The sequence below is a fragment of the Taeniopygia guttata genome, chromosome 15 (assembly GCF_048771995.1).
Source record: "Taeniopygia guttata chromosome 15, bTaeGut7.mat, whole genome shotgun sequence".
Classification (NCBI taxonomy): Eukaryota; Metazoa; Chordata; class Aves; order Passeriformes; family Estrildidae; genus Taeniopygia; species Taeniopygia guttata.
Window position 1 is genome coordinate 4000000 of NC_133040.1, and position 25596 is coordinate 4025595.

Here is a 25596-nt window from a genome sequence, read left to right on the forward strand (position 1 = left end):
GAGGTGTGGGAAGGAGTAGGAATGGGGCTGAGCAGAGAAGGCCAGGGAAATCTCCCAAGCCCAGGGAGCCTGGTGAGAGCAGGGACCCCAACACACGGTGAGAATGGGACCTGCAGAGGCCCTTTTTGGGGTCCAGCTGCAGCAGGACAGGCTGTCCCAGATGATGGGGGCAGGATGGTGACAGCAGGAGACACGAGCAGCCACAGGACCTGGCGCTGGGCAGAAGCTCCTTAGCAATCCCTGTCATCAAGGTCATCACTGCTATTTATTATTTAGGGCCTCACAGCCCTAAATATTCATTAGCAGGACTTTGCAGGAGTGGTGTGAACACGTGCATGGGGTTCAAGTGTCCGGCTCTCCTGCCTCTCCAGGGATGGGATAAAAGCAGGGATGGGGACTGGCTGAAGCTGCTGCTGCTACCTGAGCCAGGCAAGGATGATCTCCAGCCCTGCAAGACCCTAAACTGTCATATTTTCCCTGGCCTGGTTCTGCACACTCCATGAAACGGCCTCACACGAGTGCAGGGATGCTGCTGAGGCAGGGAGGGGACCCCATGGTCAGCACAGACCCCTGAGGTGCCAGACCCCACCAGTGCTACCCTCACAAACCCAGCCCCCCCAGCATCTGCAGACAGGGGGCTGCCTGTTATCCAGGCCAGCGTCTTCAGTGGGTTTGATCAAGGGTGAAATCAAATATTTATACAAAACCATCCTCCAGCCAGCCAGTGGAACTGTCCTCCCTTTTGCTTCCTTCCACCTGATTTCATCCCTCATCTAAAGAGACCGGATGCTTCCCCTGGCACAGCATGGACACCACAGCCCCCCACCTTGTCCAGAGGTGGGGCAGCAGCAAATCCCGGATTTAGGGATACCCCCATCCCGTGTTTCCTCAGCAGCTGCTGTTGCCCTTCACTCTCAGCAGCAGGGCAGCTTGTGCCCGTGTTCTTGCTGGTGAGCGGGGGAGCGGGACTCATGGTTTGGGCCCCAGGCAGAGCTTAGCAAAGCTCTCAAGTGACTTTTACAGGTGAGAAGTGACCTGTCCCCACAATCACAGCGTTTCCCAGCGGAGAGGCCAGCAGGGTCACGGTGCACCGGTCCGGAGGAGAGGCAGATGGACCGGCCCGGGGGGAAAGGAGGAGGATGAGGATGATGAAGGCTCTGCGAGCAGCAGGGAGCGGGTCCTGCGGGCATTCCCAGCCCTTCCCCTCCCTCAGCTGCCCCCGGCAGTTCCGAGCTGCCTAATTAGCTCTCCCTGCTCCCAGCGCCGTCCAGCTGGAGCCGGAGGGCAGGGGCAGACAAAAGCCTCGCTATTGACAGCCCCTCCGAGGAAGGGGCTTTTCTTCTCCCCCTCGCCTTTCTTTTCAAGCCCCTCTCCCCCCGCCTTGGGCCGGGGCCACGGGCTCATTAGCGGGGGCTCGTGGATGGATGGAGGCAGCAGATGGCAGCCGGGCGGCCCCGCGGAGCAGATGCCCGGCCAGAGAGGGGGGGATTACCGGAGCGGGGGCCAGGGCACTGCAGGGCTGCCAGCGGGGCATCCTCCCCGGCAGCACAGCCCCGTCCCTGCCCAGGGGCTGCCAGCGGGGCATCCTCCCCGGCAGCACACCCCCGTCCCTGCCCAGGGGCTGCCAACCCGCTGGGGAATCGCGGCAGCTAAAGGAAGCCAGAGGTTGGGATGGCCAAAAGTCCCCGGAGAGCTGCGGCTGCTTTTGTGCGCTCGCTGGGGTAGCGAGACCTCCGACACTGCTCCTGCCTTGTCCCAGGGCAGCGGGGAGGACACGCCAGCCTTGTCCCAGCATGTTTGCAGCAGCACCCAGACTCCTCTCCAAGATCACCCGCAATGGCAAATTATGGCTTAATCCCACTCCAGCAGCACATCCCTCCCCCTCCGTGCACGGTGCATCCCGGGGGATTAAGGGTTAAAGCACAAATCCCCGGCGCTGCCCTGATGTGACCCATTTAGACCATCTGGAGCCTCCTCTCCCCAGCGCTGCCGGCCTCGCTCGGCATCACCGGCTGCCCCAGGAGCTGACACCAGCACCCGCAGGTCCCAGAGTGCCCCAAAGGGCATTTTGGATGAGTTTCTGGGGACAGGGCAGAGACAGGGCAGCTCACACCGACAGTACTGTGGCTGGAAGTGTGGCAGCAGAGAACTAAAGCACCCCCAGAACCATCCACAAGCCCCCAGGCTCCCACCAGCTCCAGTTCCTGGGATACCCTGGAGCATTTCCCGCCTGGATGTCCCCAGGTCCCGGCACTGGTGCTGATGGAATTCCGAGCAGTGCTTGCTCCAAGTGGGACAGGGCCATGGTCACGGCCAGGGAAGCGATGTAGACAAAAGCTCAGCCCAGAGGGAGGAAAGCAGATCCTGCTCTGGGGCTGTGGCCAGAGCATGCTGTTCATGCCCATCCCCAGAGGCCAGTGGCACCTTTACACAGCAGATTTTAAAAGCATTTTCAGTTCACCTGAGCCAAAGCCCCATCCCCATGGCCCAGTGAGAGAGACTGAGGGCACCCCGGTTTGGCAGAGGGGCTCAGGGCAGGTTAGGTGCCTGTCCCTGACCCCATCCCTCCCCAGCACACTGGGCACAAAACCCCCTCAAATCCCACACAGGGATTTTGTATATGCTGGAGCAATTCCGCTGCAAAGGCAAGCTCTGGGTCAGCCCCAGCCTCCCCTCACCATGCAGTCCCTCACCCGTACAGCAAAGCCCCAGCAGGCCCTGGGTGGGCAAAGGTTAATTGGAAAAGCCCCTTTCCCCATCACCTCGGTTTTTCCTTTCACTCTGCAAACTGGTCAATAATCCATTTACTCTGGCAGAGCTGTGCTCTGGGCACAAAGCTGTCTGGGGGGCTGGATTTCCCCCCCAGCCCCAGCAGGAGGGAAGGAATTAATGTACTCTTTTGTTCCAGGATGAACCGTGGGTTTAGCAAAGCTTTAACCCTCCCAGCCCTCCAAGACAGCTTGATGGGAATTTAGATGGAAGAGGCTTTACCTGCAAAAGCAGCAGGAAAGTAGTGGTGAGGGATGGGGCAAGGGGAAAAAGCATCACTTTCTGTCCAGGTAACCCCATCAGTGCCCCACAAGGATGCAGGATTGGGCCCTTAGCCATTCTCAGGGCACCCTGCAGGATGCTTTGGGCTATGGACGCTGGGGGTCCCTGGCAGGACCCCCATGCTGCAGCTGAGCCCCTTGACACTCCATGAGGGCACAAATCCAGCTAGGAAAACTGATGGGAGGTGGGCAGCACTGGGCTAGAAACCATGGCAGCATTTCCACTGCTGTGGGAAGCACGGGGCCAGATCCAGGGCAGGGTGTTTGCAGGGGACCAGCTGTCAAGTGTGGGAGAAAACAGGAATCCAGATGGTCATCTTAATATTTCATTTGGCTAACTGGTCTCCCCGTCTCCTCTCTGGCACCACAGTCATTTGCTCTTAAATTAGTCGGGAGTATCGTCAGAGAAGAGAGGCTGATCCAAGCAGTGGCGCAGCGAAACCTTCCGGAAAAACAAACCCAGAGCGGAGCCAGGCACGGAGACCGCTACAAGAGGAGCTGCTGCAAGCCTTGGGTCTGTTCTCGCCACGGATGGGGGGCAGGAGCCTGGCTCTGGCCACCGCTGGACTACGAGCCTGGGGCCAGCTTGGGGACATCACCGTGCAGCCCGGTGGGGACCCGCTGCAAAGCCCCCGGGGCTGTGCGATCTGGCATCTCAGAAGTGTGATCCTGCCCAGATGGCAGCTCGGGCTGCTGGCAGAGCCCTGTGGGATGCGAGCCGAGGCGGCAGCGCCGATGAGAAGAGCTGGGAACCATCTATGTCCCCACAGCCTTTGGTGGCAGCCCCTGAGAGCCACTCCGTGCCTGGGGCAGGGCGAGCACAGCGAGCTCTGACCCCGCTCTGTGTGGCTGTCACAGCGCAGCGTGTGCCGGCCCAGGGACAAAAGGAGCCAGGCTGCACCGACCCGGCCGCGGTGTGGCCGGAGCACAGCCCGGCGTGGCCACCTGGACCTGCTGGTGCCACCACAACCAGAGGCAAAGCCGAGCTGGCGGGGCTGCTTTGCTCTGTGCCAAGAGCTCCTGGACTGTTTCACTCCCACCAGAGCTGTCACTACCAACAGCACAGAGAGGGGCACACATTTGGGAACTTTTTCATGGATCTGCCACCACCCTGAGCCGCGGTGCTCAGCCCCACCACGATGTCTGTGCAATCCAAACTGCTGGCTAGAAAGAGCCAGGCATCCTTCCTGGCTATATTTCCCCAAAACCCGAATTTGTTGCCTTATTACACCTCCACCTGCAACAGATTTAAGCAGCACTGCTCACTCAGGAAGCTCCAGGCAGGAGTGTGTGTGAGTCAGCCCTCAGCCCTTCTGTGCTGACCATACCCGATGCAGGGATGGAGAAAAACACGGTGGTTCCTCTCTGCCACAAAGGCTGAATCCTTGCAAACACTGCCTATGGAAACAAGAGTTTCTTCTCAGCTGGAGGCTGAACCCATGCATTTCCCATTTTCCTACCCAGATTAATGGGAATACGAGAGATTGGGAAGATTCACGCTCAGCAGCTGGGCTGCAGGGGCAGGAGGGACCCCCATCCCCACTGCTGCTGTGGCTCACAGCCTCCACTGGCACGGGAAGCATCCGAAATGGCTCATTCCAAAGGATCTCTCTCCTCCCTAGTACAGGCTGAGCCCCCAACACCCAGCCTCCTGCAGCCCCTCTCCTCTACAGATACAGCACCTCCATGGAACTTTGGCTGGTTCCCACACCAGCTGGGCAGAACCCGGCAGAGGAAAAACAGAGCAAAGAGAGAGGAGAGCCGGCAAAAAAGTCCTTTGTTTATAAAAGCAGCACAGATAGGATATTACTAACAAATACTGAGACAATCAGCAAAATAAAGCTGGTCTAAATTAGAGCGTGCATGGCTGTGAGGAAGCCACATGGACCTTTGCCCGTGTGGCAGACTGGCAGAGAGGCTCAAGGGGTACCTGCAGCCCCCTTGCCGCTTTTCATAGGTTTCTCTGTTGCTCAGCCTCTGGCAAACATGGGGGCATCGACTTCCCGGGAGCAAGAGGACAGGACAGATACTGGGTGAACAAAGTCACGGCGGCTTGGCTGTGGGATGTGGGGGACACCATCCCCAGAGCTGTCCCTGTCCATGGCAGTGACCAGGCTGCTTGTGCTGTGTGTCCCCAGAGGGAACACCAGCCTCCCCTCGGTGACAAGGCAGGGTCCAGCCCCAGGGGGCTGTTTCCCTCCCCAGGCTTCACCTGCCCAAGGGTCCGGGGTGAAGGGCTGACACAGAGACAAGGCCACCAGCAGGACTCTGCACAGCGGGCATGGAACTGGCCACACTTTCCAGCTGATGCCCCCCAGCACTGGCCCCTCTCTATAGCCCAGCTGGAGCTTTGCAGACCCTCACCCTGCTCCCAGGCTCCAAGCAGCACCGAGCCAAAGTTCCCCAAACCTGCTTGCAACACAGCACCTGCCCAGGGAGGGGGCTCAGCCCGCCAGCATCCCCCAGCCTCATGCATGGGCAGGGTGCCCCAGCTCCTCCAGACAGGAACTGCTGGTGGCGGGGGGACACACTCAGGACTCTCCTTACGGTGGGAAGAGGACCAGAGGTGAAGGGTGCAGGGTCTCCCAGAGCCCCCCTCCCTTGCCCCGGCAGCCCTTACCTGGGCAGCGGCTTGCGGGCGGTGATACTGGCCACGATGATGCTCTCGGGTCGCGGCGTGGCCACGGCTTTGAAGGTGCCTCTCCAGAACTTCTCGAAGAGCTGCTTCTCGCCCTGCTGCACGCCAGCCATGGCCCCGGGGATGGCCGCGGCCGGCCCCGCCGCTGTCCGCGGTGCTGAGCGCTACATCCCCCGCTCCGCCCGGCCCGGCCCGGCCCAGCCCGGCCCGCTGCGGGGAGTGCGGCCCCGGCCGCCCCCGCCTCCCGTTTTGTGCCGCCGGGGCGGGCAGAGGGGCCGGGCCCGCCGCCGTCCCCTCCCCGGGACCGCCCCCGGAGCGGCGGAGCCCGGCCCGGGGAGGCTCCGCTGCCCCGCACGCCGCTCCTGGCGGGGCTTCCACCCCCTGGCAGCCCCCAGGGCCGTCCGTGCGCCATCCCCATCATCTCCTTGCACAGCTCTGCGGGATCGGGGCACCGCCGCACTCTGCCCTTTGCGGGGCACAGCGAAGCCCCCACAGGGGCTGCCAGCAGCCGGCGTGTTTGCCCAGTGCCGACCGCACACAAGTAAAGAAAGGGAGAGCCTGGAGCCACAGCTGAGGGAGAAAGCAGCGGGAGGCTGTAGAGACCGCTCTGTACTCGTCCATACCGAGACCCATATGGGATAGAGAATTCGAAATACAGCCCCTTTCCCCCACTCTGCACCTCCCTTCCCATTTAACTTTCCCCCACTCTGCACCTCCCTTCCCATTTAACTGGGAAGGGGCCGGGATGGAGCATGCAGTTCCTCGGCCCCAGTGCAGTGGCAGGCTGGAATCCCACAGTGGGGTCCCAACCAGCACAGAAAACAATTCCTCACCTTCCAGGCAGGATTTGACCCGCCAGGACCGGCCGCGTGGGGAGGGAAGAAGAGCTGGGATGGTGAAGTGCAGCACTGCGATTTCCCTCAGCCTCTGCGCTGAGTACAACAAAAACGTCTTTAGGATAAAACGCTTCTTCTACCACATGCTTTGAAGCGCAAGTAAAAGCTGGTGACCTTGGATGAATGAGACTGTCTCTATTGTGCCTCAGAAACCGGCACGATACGCTTATGTAAGCGGCGGGGGGATAATGGAGCCGGGAACAATAGGCGGTGGGAGCCGGAGAAGAAGGAAAATCAGGGGGGAACTTAATCGCTTCTTTGCGATAAATACAACAGTGGCAGAAGGCTCGTTCTGGCGGCGTTATTTGCCAACTCCTCCTTCCCTGCCCCGTCTGTGGCGGCGGTGGCCGGGGTCAGGAGCGGTGTCCCCGCAGCAGCGGTGGCACACGCGGGCTGGCTGGGGATGGATGCTGGGGAAGCAGCGAGAGCGGGCACGGATCCAGCAGGGCTTATAGAAACGCTGTCAGCTCTGCCAAACAATGCCTGAAAACCCGACAGGGAAGGACAGCGTTCATGCACGGCGCGGAGATGCTGGCTGGGAGGCTGCTCCAGCCCAGGGCACGCTGCACATGCCGCGGGCAGGTGTCAGAGAGGGGATCCTCCAGGGACATCACAGGCAGGAAAGGGCAGAAGGAGCAGGAGAAAGGGTCTGAGAGGGCTAGAGCTGCCGCGCTGTGAAAGCCCCAGCAGCCCCAGGACAGTCACCGGTGGCCCAGCTGGGACTCCCCATCCGAGCAAATCCAAGCTTGGTTTTCCTCTGGCCCTTCCAGGCATTTCCACAGAACACAGGCTGTTCATTAGGAACCTGTTTCCCCTTCAGAGCATATTAAACTCAATGAATAGAGATCAGGTGTAAGTACACACACTCCCCAGTGCTGCTCGGTTTTGTTGGTGAGTGACCCAAAGGTGGGGTGAGGGTCAGGCAGGAGCCCCACCGGCACTGTCAGCCCCAACCCTCCTCTGGAGCCTCATTAACCACAACTCCTGCAGGGCATCACCATCCCCTGGGCTCTGCAGGATGAACCCAAGCACCCCTAGCTGCAACCACTGGCACTCCAGGGCATTTCACCCCCTTCCACTTGTGATCTCGCCAATCACCCTAACGTTAAGTCCCAAATAAAAGGAATAATAAATGTTTGCACTATTAAATTAGCAGCACGGGTGGTGTGTGGGCAGGAGGAAGGCTGTGATCATTACAAGAGCCTCTCTCCTGGCACACCTTGTGGAGACATCAGTGAGCCAATTAAGCAATTGGCTCGGTTAACGGAGGCTCCCAGGAATAGACTTCCCCGCTATAGAATAAGTGCGCAGTAATAAATTATCTCATAAATAAACAGCCTGAGAAAGCATTACATGATATCCAGAAAAAGCACTATATCACAAGCAGAAAGGATGCTGTGCACTTCTGGTGTGTCTATTTGGCATTGCCAACACTTCCCTGAACTGGGGCTGGTGTCCCTATGGGGGCTGTGGGACAGGTCCCATGGGGGTGGACGTGGCCACAGCATCCCTGGAGCCCCCGCAGGTGCTGCCTGCCCTGTGGCACCATTGTTTGCCAGCAGCACAGAGCCCTCAGGTAGTCACCCATGGGAGAGCCATAAATGCCAGCCCGGGTTATTTACAGCTGCAGCAGTAACGTGGGGCTCTGCCAGGTTCAAATGTTTGCTATAAACTGTAGCAGAGCAAGAGAGTCCTGTGATGGGAACAGGGAAATGAGACTTAAAGGATAATTGTACTTTTCCTCTTATTCAGAACCTAGTAATAAAAGAAAATATAATAGTATAAAATATAAATAATACAAAATATAAAAGCTATCTTATTTGAAGAGCTCCTCTTTCATTATTTGGGGGGTTTTTGGGCGACACTTTTAAAGGACTTCCCTGGTGTGCATGGGGGGCTGCAGACCAGGCTCTTCCCAGGCTGCTGGCCCCCAGCCCTGCTTGCCACACTTGGCTCTGCTGCCCTACAACCCCCTGTACCCCACAATTAAACACCCAGAACCTTCTTTACCTCCCAAACCTCTTCTCAGCATCCAAACCCCCTGGGAAATGTGAGAGGGACCCACCTGGCTCAGGGCCAGAGGAACTCTAGCCATGCCTTCTACTGCTTTTCCCTCTTCCCTATTTAAAAGGCCCGGTGCCCTCATCGTCTCTCACACACAGGCTTTGATTTTGAGGGTGTGGAGAGATGAGAGGGGTCCCTGCTCTGGTGAACACCCACTGTTGGGCTGCTGCTGAGGAAGACAAGCCCAAGGGAAGCAGGGATCAGCAGCGAGAAGCTGTGTGTGTGCAGGAGGTACCCCAAGGGAGGGAAAGGAGAAAATGTGTTTAGCTAGGATTAAGTTTTAATCTGTTCCCCTTAGTAGGGAGAAGAAAGCTGGGCTTGTCATATTTTTTCTATAAATATTGGGTGTTATTTTTTTGTTGTTGTTGGGGTTTTTTTGGGTTTTTTTTCCTTATTTGGCTTGTACCCATTGTGAAGAGCCAGAACCTGGATTTGCTCAATCCACCCCATTCCCACCTCCACGTGCCATTGGATTGGTACCACTCCACCAATTCCCCAGCCAAACAGGTTTACTGAGAGGGCAGAAAGTCAGTAATTATCTCTGGAAGCAGTCATTATGTCAAGAGTCAATAAACAAAGGCTGTGAGTGCCCTCTGCTCGTGGCACTCCAGAAGCACCTACCAATTATTCCTTGGCTCTGCCCTGCCTGGCAGGAGGGGGATCCTGCAAGACACAGCCTGCTTTGGGCAGGTGTTGGGACGCTGCTGCTGGAGCACCTTTAGCCTGGTAAACACATTTGGCAGAATCAAACTGTTGCAAGAGGGAATTCACCACCTTTCTAGGGGAAAATACTTGTTTTATGGCCTTTTTCCCTGCAAGGCTCCTGGCTGACCCCTCAGCCCTGGGCAGAGCCCAGCACCCAAGTGTCCCACCCTGCCTATTCCCAAATCCAGCTGCATCCAAGGTCGAGGCACTCACCAAAGATATCTTTTATTTTTTTTATTTTTTTTCCTTCCTTTCTCCACCCACAGAAAAGCCATTTCCACCCACAGGAAACCCAGGAGTGCCCATGGCCCTGGGGCAGCTGCAAGGTTGTGCTGGTCCCTTGGGCACAGGGTGGTGGCAGCAACCACCCTGTCCCCTCCCTCCATCACCCTGCCATCCATCAGTGCCCAGCTTGGGAGCTTTGGGATGCTGGACCTGGTGTGAGGGGGCTGCTGGGCCTGATAGTGGGGAGAGGACCTGTGCTCCCCTTGTTTGGGTCGATAAAGGATGGGGATGCCCACGTCCCCTCCGTCAGCACTGGCTGCACTGTGCCTGTGCAGGGAAGAGGGAAACCTGTGGGATTTGAGTGTGAAAAACCACGATGGGAGTGGAACCAGCACGGGGTGGGACACCTCCAGCCAGCCCCTGGCTCTCAGGATACCTCTCCATCATCTCCAGGTGGACACTGGATGCCTCTCCATCATCTCCAGGTGGACATCAGGGACCTGCCCAGCCTGTGTCCCCCTCCCCAGGACCAGCTGTGTCCCACCCCGGCTTTCTGTGCTGGCCTCCGTGGAAGCAGCCGGCTTCTCTGTGGGCAGGAGGGGGCTCTGCAGCTCGTCTGCTCCAACAAAAGCCTTTTTCCCTCCCTGCTTACCCAGCAAACCGCCTGGCCTGGATATTTAGGCAGCAGAAGGGCAAAAGGCGCAGGACAGACGCTGTGTGTGCTCCCAGGCAAAGCCACTCGCAGCCGCCGGGAGAGCGGAATGAGAGGAGCAGAGGGAGGCAGGGAAGCCAGGCCACGTCCTTTCCTTCCCTTTGGCTCTAAAAAAGCTCCAGACTGGAAAGGGGATGGAGGGTTGGAGCCGAAAATATGATTTTTCCCCTCTGAGTGGCAGTGGCGTGGAGGCGAGCCGGCCCCGGGGCTGCCGAGTGCCACTGCCAAAGTTTGTCACACACAGCTGGCAGAGGGGGACGGAGGGGACAGAGCCCACAGTCACGCGTGTCCCAGCAGGAGAGACAGGGGCTGGCAGCCCCCGACAGCGGGCAAGGTCCCAAGACCCCGAGGATGCTCTTCCCGGAGCTGGGGAGGCTGCTCGCCTCTCTCTGGCAGGAGAGGGAGTTTGGGGATGCTCAGCACAAGTTGGGGCTGCAGAGCAGGAAGGCATCGGGCTGGTGCCTCCGGCTTGGGAAGGGTGGAAGGGCTCAGAATGGGGACACACGAGGTGTCTCCATGCCTGGCTCAGCCCAGCTCTCAATGCCAGCCCAGCTCCTGCTTCCTTTCCTTTCCCCACTGAGCCCACGAGCCAGGAGCAGGAGAAGGCCTGAACTGCCCAAACTGCTCGAGCCTTCAGCCTTCCTCGGCCACCCCTTGCACAAAAGTCCCCCAGCACCCCTGGGGAAGCTGAGATCTGCATAAGGTGGGAGAGAGACAAGGGGCAATCCCACCCTTTCATTTTGGATTCTGATCTTAAAACTCATTTCATGAGCCCCCAGGAAGATGCTGCCCGAGATCAAAGGTATTTAACAAAATCTGCCTGGGGAACACTGATGGGATGAGTGGTTTGACCCCATGCAATCACCTCTCGCTGAGTTTTTTCCCTGGATTTTTCCCCCTTGGGATGATTGTGCTGGGGCAGTTGGGAGCAGTGGACAGAGGAGCCTCCTCAGCCCCTGCCACGCAGAGCTGCCCACACCACAGGGGGATGAAGCAGGAGGGAGCAAAGTGCTGCATTTTGGCTTTTATAGACTATTACTGATAATGGAGAAGAACAAAAATGCTTTAAAATAAAACACTCGAGGGCATCAGCTAAAATGCTGCTTCCACTGAAAAAGCTTCCTGATTTGGATTGGAGGCATTACCCTGCTTGGGGGGAGCTGGAGCTTTGCTAAAGCTGGGGGGACGGGCAGCCCCATGCTGGGAGAGGGGCTCTGCTGCCTCTCCTGCGGGTGGGATTGCTCCCACCTGGCATTCGGGGTGCTCCTTGCTCAGCTCGCTGCCACCCATGCAGAGGGAGCACCCACTCCCCTCAATTTTTGGCTTCCCACCCGTGTGGGGAGCAGCGCTGCCCCTGCAAAGCACACAGAGCATTTGGCAGTGTTAATGGGCAGCACAACTGCTAATGTGTAAACTTTTACTGCTCTGGAGGGTAAACAGAGAGTTTGGGGAGCAGACACTTCCCATTAAGATGCACTAATGAAACGTGAAAATGTTTTAGTGTGCTGTAATTTTATATATTTTTGAGAGCAGCTGCAGTGCTGTTCCATTTGTGGCTAATTTAAGCACAATTAAACCAGGCTAAATTACAGCCAAGTACACTGCAGGAACTGATGTGACAAGGGACGTGTCCAGGGGCCCCAAATCTCGCTGACCTTGCTGCCACCATTCAGGCTGCTCTGCAAGTTGGGTCAAGAGCTGACAGCTCCTGGAGCTCACCCAAAGGTCACGGCAGATCCCTGAGGACAATGGGATCTTCCAGCCACGGTGGGGCAAGTGCCCCATGGGCTCCAGAGTTGTTGGGGGTATCTGGGTGAGCCTGGATCTTGGAAAAGTTCTCTTCCCTGTTTTTGGCAGCTTGGATAACCCAGGGCTGTAGCAAACCCTTCTTGCTTGGCCAGAGACCCCCACTCTCCCTTGCATCAGCCTTGATGTCCTTGCTGGGACATCTCAGCTCCCAATTACCTGGTGAACGCTGAGGCTGCATCCCACACCTCACCCCAGCTGCCTCCTGGGGAGGCTGATTCATCTCAGAAAAAAACAAACACATTATTTTTCTGGAGAATGAAGGAGCTGGTGGGATTTGGCTCTGCCTTTTGGGTAAAGGGAGGAATAGAATACCCAGAGGCTGTGTCGTGCCTGCTGGTATCACCTCCATTGTGGGAATCCAGGGCTTCCCTCTGGCTGCCCTGGCAGGTCTGGGACCCTGGCAGGGGTCAGGAACCCCCCTGGACAGAGCCCCCAGAGACACTGGCTGTGATCTCTGGCCATGGAAAAGAGTTTCCAATCTTACAGGATGAATTACCAGCTCTGAGTGTTTGATATAAGGAATAATTAAGTGTGGCACGGGTGCAAAAGTAAAATTTTAGGTCTCTAGATTAGGGGTCCAAAGGGGACAAGATGGAGGAATTGGGTGTGTCTTGTCCTTTTTCTCCTTCTTCATGCCCTCCATGTTTCACTGTGGTGTTGGCATTTTTCTGTTGGTTCAGGCTGGGGACACACTGTCCAACGTAGGTGACAGATATTGGCACGTTATTGTAAATCCAGCACAGGTAGTTTGTGGTATTTAATGTTTGTACCATCCCACTGAGGGCAGAGCCCCACACGCTGCCCTGCAGGACAGAGCTGCGGCAGGGCAGCAGAACATGTTAGAGATAAACAGAATAAACAACCCTGAAACCAGCACAGACCAATTATGGCTTCTGCTTTGGCAGCGGGGCTGACAGACAGAGACTTTCTACAATCTCAGGATCATCAATACCTCAGATTCCGACACTCCATAGCACCCTGAGCTGGGTCGGTGGCTGCACTGCTGGGTCCTGGCTCCCCCCAGCAGGGATGGAGCCCCCCAGCTTTGGGTCCTGATGGTTTAGGGTGCAGAGCCTGTTCTCAGCAGTTTGGGGGTGCTTTTTACTGCTCTGGTTAGCTGAGGGTGGCCCTGCCCCAGTGAGGATTGCCCTGAGGGTTTCAAAAGCACCAGCAGCGGCTCAGGGCTCCTGCAGCCCCCGGCACAGGAACTGCCGGCTCTCCCAAGGGCTTTTCCAGTTGATTTAGGCAATTGCTGTAAATCCCCTGTGGCCACTGGCTTCCAGCTGAGCCAGGTTAGACCCAACTCAGCTCGGGGAGAGCACGGCTGCCATCCTCCCACAGCCTTAGGGATGCTCCTGGTGCCTAGGGGCATCACATCCCTGCAGATGTCCCCCACCTCTCCCCATGGCAGATGGGCACCAGGCTTGGCACAGGAGCCCAGAGAAGCACAGCAGGGGCCAGAATAGCCAGGATTGTGCTACTCAGCCTTGCTGCAGGACTCACATTCCCCTTTCATCTCCCTCCGTGTCTCTGGGGCAGAGGGAACACCACCCACTGCCCCTCAGACAGTCAGGGCTGCTGGGGAAGGTGATGCCGTGCCCCCTGCCTTAACCCGGGGTGGGTGATAGCAGAGCTCACCCAAAGCCCCCTCTGCTCCTGCTGCTTCTAACAAGCCCCGTTAACCAGGCCACGCCTCATCAGCTCCAATTAGCGGCAGATCTCTTCCCGGAGCCAGCCGGCATCTCCGTCACCCCGGCCGGGTGAGCCTCAGCATCCCCCGGTGCTGCCGGTCCAGCGCCCGGCAGGCACGGATCCCACGGATGCCACGGATGCCACGGATCCCACAATCCCACGGATCCCAGCTCCAGAGGAGGCTGCAGCCAAGGCCAAACCTCCCCAGTGCGGCCGCCAGCTCCGCTCTAATTAATCCAATTAAAACGCCGCGTTGGCGGCGCAACCGGTGGATTAATTGCGGTTCGTTCCAGGTAGATGGAGGCAGAAACGCTCGCCCAGGATTCTTGTTTGCTGCTAAGTGTGCCAAGCCCAGCCTCAGAGAGCTGGGGAGGAAGGAGTCCTGCCAGCAGCAGCATCCTCGGTGGGACAGCGAGGAGCTCCCAGAAACAAATCCTTACCTAGACTAAAAAAACAAAGATTAGGGGGACAAAGGTGGGAGCAGTATGAAGTAAAAGGCTGCTTGCTCTCAGACTGTGTGTGTGTGTATATATATATATACTTAATAGAATAAAAAGGAGATTATTGGACACAACTGATTGTTCAGACTGTCAAAGAGACGAAAGTGTCAGGAGTAAACAGATGCCGGTCACGATTCAGCGCTCATTAAGGCAGGAGAAGGATTCATTTCATATGCATGATTAACTCCTGGCCACTGATGATTTACACAGCAGATGATCAAAGGAGAATTAATTCTTGCACCAATCGGGCTGCTGCCCTGTCCCTGAGGGCGCTGCTGGTGGCACAGCCCGTGCTCCCCAAAACCAGGATGGCCCTGGCCAAGCCAGGAGCTGTTTGTCCCCCCACAGCTCTCAGCCCGTTCCCCCCATTTCACTGCCCAGCACCCCGAGCATCCCGGGCTGCCCCACCAGCGCCCTCAGCATCATTGGGAACGTCCAGCTCACCAACCCAACCCAACCATCCCCTCCCCGTTAGCAGTAATTAACCGGGGGAAGGTGTCTCTCACTTGACACCTTTTCTTTCCTTTGTGATTGAGTCTCTCTCCGTTACAAATCCACGCTGTAATTAAAGGAACAAACTCCACTCCTTTCACCTGATTTATTTTTTAATACCGTCCCCTTTTGATCTCGTTTCTCTCTTAATTAAATTACGAGCCGTGAATCAACACCACTACCAAAGCTGCTCTGCCTCACTCACTGCCTCCTCCGAGAAGAATCGCCGTGAGTGACAGGCCAAAGCAGCTCTGCTCCTGCTGGTGTTCCACGAGAGCACAGGGGCTGCGACCTGCTGGGCTCATGCAGGGGAAACACTGAACCCCAGGCCCAGGTGTGGAACAGGCAGTGATGCTGGGGGATGATTTCACAGCCAGTTTTGTTCCTGGCAGGTGCTGGAAACATGGGGCAGCTGGAGAGGCATCACTCTTCTGTCTGTGACCACTCTCAGGGATGGAAAACCCTGCTGGAATCAGCACCTGGGCCCTGCTGGGCTGGTCCATCTCTGGGAACAGTGGGCTGTGAGTCCACAAAGGCCCTGCAGCCCTATTGTAAATGTAGGTGAACTCAATGGGAAGAAATGACGATGTTTGATTTAATTTAGAAGGCTGAATTTTTTTTTTTAATTACAACTATGTTAAAATGTATTAATATGTTATATAAAAGGAGGATATTAAACTACATACTACTTTTTCTGACTCTGTCTCTAACTCTAACACAACTTGTGACCCTCTCTTGAGAGTCTAGACATAGGTGGGTTGGATTGGCCATCAGGCTCAAACAATCCTTACCAGAATCTAATCAAGCACTCACTCTAGGTAAACAAATTTCTAAACATATTTTACATAGGAAAAAAAAGGGGCAGAAACAGAAATTGTTTTCTCATTCATTTCTCTCTGTGTAGGTCTATGAAAAATCCTGAGAGGGAGAGAAATGTGCTGCCACACAGCCCCCCCGGCTTCGGGATCTCAGCCAACCCTCGAGCATCCTTGCACGTGTGGTGCCTGTCCCTGCATCCCTCCTGCACCACGGCACTGCTGTCCTGCAGGGGCTTCCCTGCACCTCTCCTGCCACCTCTGCGGCCACCGCCAAGGGACAATCGGGTGTCACCACCCGAGCCGGAGAGCGCATCCCCGCACCGGGGCGGCTCCGTGACTCCCTCCGGGCAGGCTGGGAGCTGACAGAGCTTTTAATGACGGATAGCGCTGCTCTGCACTTAAATGCACCGTTCTCTTGACTCATGACTGCAGCAACGCCGGGACAGGAGGGATAAATCAGAGAGGGCTCCCAGGAGCTTTATCCCGCTGGACAGCCCAGAGGGAGGGCAGGGGAGGCGGCAGTGCCACCTCTGCCTCATTCCCTCACTGAGTGCAAATGAGCCTGATGCCAATTTAACGAACTGCTGATGACTATCGCCTTTATTTTTAAATCTGAATTCCCGCAGGAGTCACCTTCAGCAGGGAAGCAGCCCCTCCCCAGCGGCGGCAGCGTGGATTGATTGCCTGGAGCTGATTAGCAATTATACCCGGCGCATTCAGGGGTAAATACCATCCCCCTGGGCTGGGCAGGGGGTGCGGGTGGATTGTGGGGTCCCCGGGAGCCTGCAGGGATGCGACCCTGGGGCCACAGGCACCTCCCGGCTGGAGGGGACAGTCCCTCACATCATTCTCTTCCCAAAGATTGCGGAGGCTCTGTGTGGTGGGCTGAGCTCAGCACCTTTCCCTCCCCCAGGATAAGTCTCTCCTGCTGCCGCCGAGCTGGTACTTACTGGCATTTATGAATAGTGTCTTTAATACGGCGCTGGAATATTTGCCCCATAAATTCTTAAGATCAGATTTATGGATGAGCTATTACTGACATCACAGGCTATTAATAAATCGGTTAAGCCTACAGAGAAGATTGTATTCCCCCGTTTTACACACAATAAGCACATAAAAAGGGCCGTAAGGCAGCGCAGCAGCTGCGGGTGGTGATGCCTGCCCTCCGTGGCACACGGGCCGTGTGCTGTGTCCCCCGGGCCACCCGTCCTGCCCTGGGGGACACCGGCCGTCCCTCCTGTGTGGTGGGGGATGCTCGGGGCTGGGCGAGCTGCTCTAAGCCAGGGATGCCCGCCCAGCCCCGCAGCCCTGGGGCAGAGGTGCTGGGAGGCTCCCGGAGGATGGAGAGGACACAGAGGATGCTGCTCGGACCGCGCTGCCCCCCCTGCTCAGGAGAGGAGCTATTTGCAGAGCGAGTTCGCAGCTATTTCTGGTGAGGCTTCATTGAGAAAAGCCATCTGGAGAGAGGCTCCGGGATCCGGTGCGTTCCCAGGGCTGTGATGCACAGGGGAAATGCAGTCTTTCCTCGTTCCCAGCCGCATCAACTGGCTGCATATTGGCATGTTTTGTCCTTAATTCAGAGCCAGAGAAACCTGGTGGTTTTATCCTCACTCCCACCCTTAGCAGGACTGTTCCCAGCCTGGGGAGATGCTCAACCTTCCCACGAGATGCCCAAGATTTAGGCAGAAAAGACCAGGAGACACCCTAAGACTGCATCCTGGTGCCATCGTGGGTGATGGGAAATGTGGGATGGAGAGAGCTTGACGTCCACACCAGCTCCTGGAATGAGAAAGGGGCTGTGGAGGAGAGTGGCAGGAGGAAGATCCCATTGCTGGGAAGCCCGGCCAAGGCATGGGGCTGGCAGTGACCCCACTGCAGTGGCCCCACATCCAGTCTGTGCCCCCCAGTGCCACCAAGCATGAGGAGCTCTCCACGAGAGTCAAGACATCGCCCCAGGAGCACAGGGGGAGATAAACAAACAAATATGCAATATTTTCTTCCACCACCAAGTTTCCATCAGTGCTGGCTGGCTGGGTTTGATTAAACCTCTCATTTATTACATTTTGCAATATAGTTTCACTACTAGATGAAACGCACATAAAACCCACAGGAAAAGTCCCAGCACACCCAGTCCCCAGAGCCAGCACAAGGCATGGCAGGGTGGGCTCTGGGGGACAGTGAGACACAGGCTGGTGGCCCTCCAGCAGCTTTTCTGCAGCTGGGAATGCAGCCCTGTGTGGGTGGATTCCCTGGGGATTGCAGGCAGAGGGATCCATGCAGCTGAGAAGGGGCCGGTGCAGCTCTGCAGATGCTCCTCCAGCCCTGGGCTCACCAACACGTGTCACCTGGTGAAGGGACACCCACGGGCCACGGCCACCCAGCCCTGCTCTGCCCCTGTCACTGAGCTGGACAGTCCCTGGGCAGCAGATCTCCACGGTGTGAGGGTGATGCAGTCCCATCCTGATCTGTCAGAATCTGAGGTATTGATGATTCCGAGATTGTAGAAAGTCTCTGTCTGTCAGCCCCACTGCCAAAGCAGAAGCCATAATTGGTCTGTGCTGTTTCAAGGTTGTTTATTCTGTTTATCTCTAACATGTTCTGCTGCCCTGCCGCAGCTCTGTCCTGCAGGGCAGCGTGTGGGGCTCTGCCCTCAGTGGGATGGTACAAACATTAAATACCAGAAACTGCCTGTGCTGGATTTACAATAATGTGCCAATATCTGTCACCTACGTTGGACAGTGTGTCCCCAGCCTAAACCAACAGAAAAATGCCAACACCACAGTGAAACATGGAGGGCATGAAGAAGGAGAAAAAGGACAAGGTACACCCAATTTCCTCCATCTTGTCCCCTTTGGACCCCTAATCTAGAAACCTAAAATTTTACTTTTGCACCCGTGCCACACTTAATTATTACTTATATCAAACACTCAGAGCTTGTAATTGATCCTGTGAGATTGAAAACTCTTTTCCATGGACAAAGATCACAGATAGTGTCTCTGGGGGCTCTGTCCAGGGGGGTTCCTGACCCCTGCCAGGGCAGCCAGAGGGAAGCCCTGGGTTCCCACCCTGATCCAGCCCAGCAGCTGCTGAGGAAGAGCTCCTGCAGCCCAGAGCAGTTCCAGCTGCAGGCTCTCAGCTCTCTGCCTGCTGCCCTTGGAGGAGCTGGCAGTCCCAGCTGCACTCCAGCACTGCAGCTCTGGGCTCTGCAGCCTCTCCGTGACACCAGCCCCGCTCCCGGGCACTTGAAAAGCCTCTGTAAAATAAATGAATAAAAAAGTGAATTGTGCTCGAGCAGTTCTGCTGAGATAAAGCAGTAACAGGGGAGCAGTGGAGTGTGAGGGAGGAGTTTAACCTCCCCTCCCCACAACCCCAGGCAGTGATGGATGATGCCATTATCACAAAACCAGGTCAGATTAAGACCAAAACAAGCTGAGATCCACCAGGCTTCCTGCTGGGGTTCTCACTGGCGGGGCTGGGTGGCAGAAGGCTGACAGCAGATGTCAATTATTGATCCCTGAGCAGGCTGGATTTCCTTCCCAGCCCTGTCACTGGAAACTGGGAGGGCTGGAGCTGCCTCCTGACACCAGTGGGGTTCTGGTGGGTCTCACCCAGCAGTCAGCAATCGATGCTCACCCCTGAGCCAGCTGCCTCCAGGTTGGGGGTGTTTTTTTTTCTTTTTGATGGACAGATTTGGGAAAACTGCATCCTAGAAGCTCTATGGCCTCGTCTGGAGGCTGTGGGGTTTTCACCCCAGCCTTTGCCAGATCAATGCAGCAGCAGATCACCCACCATGGAGCTGCTCTCGACCCTGACAAGCATGGAGAAAGGAAAAATGTATTTTAAAAGATGCAGGTTTGCAAGGGCACAACTCACTGCATGCCCCGTGGGCAGGAATGAGAGGCTGGAACAGAGAAGGAGCGTCTGCCACAAGCTGCAACTCCGAGAGGCACAATTTTTCCTCACTTTTCAGCTGGAGTTTTCAGCATCACCAAAATATCCCTGGCTGGGAAAGCGGCAGCCACCAGGACCTCAGTGCCACAGCTCCATCATCATCAGTGATTAATGAGACGTCTGAGCTGTTCTTCAGCACCAAGAGACAGCAGGAAAAATGCCCGTGGGAGAAGAAATGGGCTGGGCTGGTACCTCCAAACCTCACCCACAGGCTCCTGTTGGTGGCTGACTCTTTGGACAGGGAGTGTCCCATCCCCAGGCAGTGTCACCCTGGCTGCCATCCCTCCCCCAGCACCTCTGTGCTCCTGATTCCCAAGGGGATGTGTCTTGCAGGGCCCCTGCAGGCGCTGGCAGGGAGGAGTCAGGAGCTGTTCCCACCTGTCAGGGCAGAGCAATTTAATGTCATTCAGAGCTGGGCTCTCACCTCCAAATCCCTCCTTCCTTGACAAGAGCAAAAACCATCCACTCAGATCTTCAAACAGCAGTTCAAAGCCTTTACATTGCTCTCAAGATTAATTAGCAGCTAAATAATAATCCAGGATAAGCCTTACCAAGGCAGAAGAACCACGACATGGTTAGCCAGGGATGTGCTGGATCCAAAGCAGGAGAAAGTTTCATGTTCCTGGTTAAATCCAACATTTCCCAGGAAAATGCAGCCTCTTACCATAACAAACAGCTGTGTCAAGAGTCAATCCTCACCAGAGGAACATTTCAAAGCAAACTCACCTGGGGCAGAGGGGCTGTTTGCCTCACCTTAGGCAGGGCAGCAGCAGAGCTCTGGTCACTGAGGGCCAACCCAAATTCCCACCAGTGGGTTGGAGAACAGCTTCTGGTGGGTCAGAGCTGCAGGGTCAGGCAGGCCCTGGGGCAGGAGGCTCAGCAGAGGCATGGCCATGGAATGGAGGGACACTGTGTCAGACCTGGGACATCCTCACGGGCAAGCAGGGGCAAGAGGAGAAGGGACTGCCACTGACTCAGCCTGATGTGGACAGTGTGCCCAGGCACCCCTGCAACAGCCCAGAACGATGCCTTTCCTGCTGTGGACATCCCCCTGAGGCTCACATCCCACTCCAGAGGCCACCACTGCAGGACACAGCCCAAACCACAGCTGGAAACCCAATCCCCACCAGCCTGGGAGTGCCATTCCTTTCCTACCAAGGCCCCTGTTCCCAGGCACCTCTGAACTCTAGGAAAAAAAACAAACAAACAACACAAACAAATAATAAATAAATAAATAAATAAATACCTTCTGCAGCAAGCTGGCTGCACCAGAACATTTCTTTCATAGAATGCATCATTTATTTTCAATTATCGTGGCACTTTCCCCCCTCCCCGCGCGTCTCGCTGGTGGAAAGTTCAGATCGCAGAGTTACAGCAGAGCCTTGGCAGGAGCAGCGGCTCCGGAGAAGGGACAGAGGGGACAGCGGTGGCAGATGTCCCACGGGGGCAGGAGGGACACCCGGGGCTGGGGTCAGGCGAGGAAAGGTGTCCTGGCTGCCAGCTCACCTCCGGATTAACGCGGGAGGACGCGACAGCAGTGCTGGGGCGGTGACAGGGACAGCACAAAGAGGGATGAGAGCAGTGCTGGGGACATCTCCTCCCTCTGTGTCACCCTCCCAGCTCAGCATTCCCTCCTTTCCCCTCTCCTCCAGGGATCTGCTCTCAGTGCCTGGGTGAGCCAGAGCTTGGGGCTGCAGCCGAATCCACCTCTGGCTGCCAGGGGACAGCCAGCCCTGGCCTTGGGACACAGCAGGACATGGAGCTGGTGGCTGGAAACCCCTTGTGTGACACTTGTGTGACACCCTGTGCCACATCCCCGGCCCACTGGAGATGCACAGGATTCAGTGTCTTCACCCCACACTTGCACACCAAGCAGCTTTTCTGTTCCCAGGTGTGCCTCAGCCAAAGCCATTTGCAGATCTCCCACACGTCACGAAGGATTTTCTAATGGGGCTCAGCAGACTCTAAGATTTACATCAAAAAGGCCCAATTTATTGAATTAATGCTGCAGAGCAAAGCTATGGCTGCTTAACAACTGGAGTATCAGTATTTTACAGCAACATAACTAATAAGGCCATTAATACAAAGTGGGCTCACTCCTGACATTTATATCACTGTAAATCTCACTCTCAGCGCCAGAATTATTTATGCCATCCCAGGCACTCGAGAAGTGCTGTCATCCTTTATCAGGCTGAAAGATTTGAGCCAAGAAACAACGAATGTAAACACAATAATAAAAAAAAAGTAGCTGGAGCAGAGCTGGGACGGGTCCCTGATGCAGAGGTGGGGCTGTCCCATCTCCCCTGCAGGGATGGGACCCGGGGGCAGCTGTGACCCAGCTGGGTCTCTGGGGACTGAACCCATCCAGAATACCTGGCTGCAGCTCCACACATGCACCAGGTGTGCCCTGAGCAAGGAAAATTCAAATGGTTTTCATAGAATGGCTTGGAAAGGACCTTAAGGATCATCTGATCCCAGCCCAGCGTGGGGAGTGCTCTGGGTGGAAAACACAGACACCAATCCCACTGTCACAGATTTCAAGCAGGGATTGTGAATGCAGCCAGGAAGCTTCACTGCACAGGGTGAGGAAGATCTAAACCCCTCCTCCCCCTCCCAAAAAAACCAAACCAAACCAAACCAAACCAAACCAAACCAAACCAAACCATACCATTCCCTGCACTAACCAAGCACCTGGGAAACTGCAAATAGGAAGGAAATGAGGGCAAGGGGTGGCAGAGCTGAGGAGGCCGACAGAGCTCGCTGAGCACTAATTATTCCCGGCATTATCTGCACAGACAGATAAGGTTTTCATTAATAAACTCGGCTGGGGAGGGGAGGCAGAGAGAGCAGCAGCCGCCGGGAATGCAGCCAGGACAGGGAGCAATTGGGTGCAGCATGGGGACATGGGGACAGGGATTAGCTGAGAGCCTGTTCCTGCTCAGCATTGTTGTGCAGGCTGGCTCCTAATGCACAGCACGCTGGAAATGAAATCCTTAGCGACCTTCCCTAGGAAGGGCTTTGTTAAACCCGAGATCTGCAGAGATAAAGCCCGGCCGGTGTGGGAGCAGCATCCCCACCTGAAACCTCGCTGCGCCAGCGCCTCTCTGTCCTTCCCACACCAGCAGCCCTCTCCCTGTGGCACACTTCCAGGGCAATGCCTGGGAAAGAGATCTGACCCTGGAAAGGTGAGATCAATCGCCCAGGTGTAGGAAACCAGGAGAGCCCCAACGGAAGAAATGACAATGTCTGGCTCCAGATCAGAAAGCTGAAGGATCTGCTTTATTAAAACTATACTATATTACATTAATATACTATTTAAAGAGAGACTATCCTGTTCTACATACTTACTTCTTACTTACCTATCTAACAAACAAAAAAACTGATGGCTTTCTGCTGAGTCCCAGACACAGCTGGATCTGAGTGGTCACTGAACTCAAACAACCTTCACCAGAATCCAACCAGCAATCACTGCAGGAAAACCATCTCCACACCACATTCCACATGGGGAAAACACAGGAGCAGGGAGAAAGATTCTCCTTTCCCTCTTCCTCTCCCTCCCCTCCTCTCCCTTCTCTCTGTCCAGAGAATGTGAATGTCACACCCAGGGACTGGGTGTCCAAGAGGATCAGAGCTGTGACAGCAAGCAAGAGGCCAGCATGGGAGGTCAGCCCAGCCCAGCACTTCAATGTTTTAAATTCAGGTTACATCATGCAAGACTGAAAAAGAGAAAAAAAATATGCCATCCCAAACTTTCTAGGATCTTCTTTCTCGTACCTTATCTCCCAGCTTTTCTGTAAACCAAATCCAACCTTTCCCTGGTTCTTCCTCAAAAATTGCCTGGTTGAAGAACATTTAAGGACTAAAAAAAAAAAAAAAAAAAATTCCAAAAAAAAAAAACCAAAGGAATGGAGCTGCAAGAAAGCAAGCAAAATCCATCATAGCTAATTATTTACTCTTGATTGTCAAAAAAAAAAAAAAAAAGATGGATTGATGAAAGGAGTTGGTAAGCAGGACGATGGCAGGAGTGTTGTTGAAGGCAAGCAGTGCAGTGGGATCCAAAAGTAGGAATTTTCATAATCTGTGGGCTCTTAATTATCTAAACTGAGGTCTCTCAGAGCTGCCTGAGTGAAAATTAATTAGTTTTTGAAATAATAGCTAAATTGATACTGGGAAGGAGTTTGGGTTCTGAAATAATGGCTGAAAATTAGCCAGCCTGTTTCTCCATTTCTCTCTGCCATGTTCAGGAGGACATTTGTCTCTGTTGCTTTTTCAGAAAAGGGCCATTAATCAAATCAGCAGATGGTTGGTCCCAAGCCTGGGGTGTTGCAGAAACACAAAAGGGAGGAGGAGGAAGCAGTCACCAACAAGTGTTGGGGGAAAAAATCCTCCAGCCCACTGATTAGCAGCTCCAGAGTCCATTGCCCTTGAAAGAGCAGGAGCTGTTCCACTGGAGTAACTCTCCTGGAGACAAGGAACATCTCCCGTGACAAGCAGGCGCCTCCAGGAAAGGGATTTGTCTGTCTTTAAAACAAATTACCTGCACTAATCCCAAATGCCAGGATTTATGTCTCCTGGCTGACCCAGGTTTGATGTCCAGCTTGTCAGTGCCTGCTCAGCCTTTCACCCACCAGTGGGCCACACACATCAGACTCGTCCCTGCATGTCCTGGGGGTTTGTGTGCTGGCCTGTCCCCCTGCAGAGGTGCCACCCCAGCCTCTCCCAGCTGGCTGCACGTCCCACAGGAGCAGCTCCATGCAGGAATATCTCCTGTCAGCACCAGTGACAGCTCTGCTGTCACACACGGCCAGGACCGTCTGAGGGGCTCTGGGGCTGTCAGATGAACACGCTCACAGTGCCATGGCACACGTCTCGTTTCCTGGGAAATCAGCCAGTGGGAGCACCAGCTCCTCGAAGAAACCCCCTCCAGTGGTCCCTGCCTCCCTGGGATGGCATCAGCCACAAAGCACCTCATGGAAGGTGCCCTCAGAGGTGGGACACTGCTCCTGTGGTGTCCCCGCTGTCCCAGCCCGCGGGGAAGCAGGTCCTTGTCGCTGCACAGGCAGCTGAGGGCTGCCATCCATCAGCAGCCCCTGGGCTCGGAGGAGCATCTGCTCCATCACACATCTGTGACTTGTGGAAAGCCTTCACAGCGCTCACTGCTGCTCCTGCCTGGCATTTATGGCACAATAAATAACGGGGTAGTGCGGGGAGGCTGGACTCCAGGATGGTTGGGATGGATGGAGACCAGAGATCTCTGGAGGATGCCCTTAGAATATCTGGTTTATTAGAGAGGGTGGAAGGCCCTGCTTGGAGTCACCAGACCTGACCCGTGGCAGGCCCGAGGGCGTGGGGGAAGGGAGAGGCAAGGGGTAGAGGGAGATAAGAGAGGATCCCAAGAGGATGTTCCAGGAGAGGGGCAGTTCCAAGACGGTGGAAGTTCCAAGAGAGCGTCTGGCTCCTCAGGGACTCCTTGTCACGGGCTTCAAGGTGGGCTGGAACAAGACTCGGGCCAATGGGGTCACAGACTCCTGATGCTTCAGGGGAGGGTTACAGGTGTGGGATGAACCATACATTGGGGTGAGATCCAACAGTCCATTTGACCCTTGGACCTACCTGTAGGTAAGGGCATTGTTCAACCAGAAGGGGGGATTGTCTTCAGCTTCCAGGAAGCCCTGGGAGTGCAGAAACTCGGGCAGTGCTGTGTTCATGCCTTCCCCTGGCATCCCCCTCCCTTTTATTTAGGGGTAGAGAAGGGGTTTTGGCAGCCATTCAGCTGCTTCCTCCCAGTCTGGAGGGAGAGGGGGGCCCTGTACATCTGCAGAGGGGAGATAAGGGAATGGGGCACCTCCAGTGCCCGGGATCTTATTAAAGGAGAGCTGGCTGGAGATCCTATCGCTGCCCAGAAATGTCTGTGACCTCATCCTCCACAAACGGAGCGAGCAGGGTGAGCAGGCTGGGCTCTGCTGTGGGGCAGGGAGCAGGGGCAGGCTGCCCCCCTCTCCAAGGGAGCCACACTGTCCCCAGGGCTGGCCACGGCCACTGGT

At 55.8% G+C, this 25596-nt stretch overlaps 1 protein-coding gene across 6 annotated transcripts in view; it reads right to left on the bottom strand.

Moving 5' to 3' along the window:
- Positions 1-25596, bottom strand: part of SRRM4 (serine/arginine repetitive matrix 4) — an 82976-nt gene that overhangs the window by 40283 nt on the left and 17097 nt on the right. For 5 of the 6 annotated variants that reach the window (XM_030285324.4, XM_072936038.1, XM_030285325.4 and 2 more), the window contains exon 1: positions 5671-5936. The exons of the other annotated variant lie outside the window; for it this stretch is intronic. In XM_030285324.4, the coding sequence (XP_030141184.4) occupies positions 5671-5801 (131 nt within the window). In that variant the 5' untranslated portion in view covers positions 5802-5936. Of the gene's footprint in view, positions 1-5670; positions 5937-25596 lie in introns of those variants that run through there. 6 annotated transcript variants of the gene reach the window in all.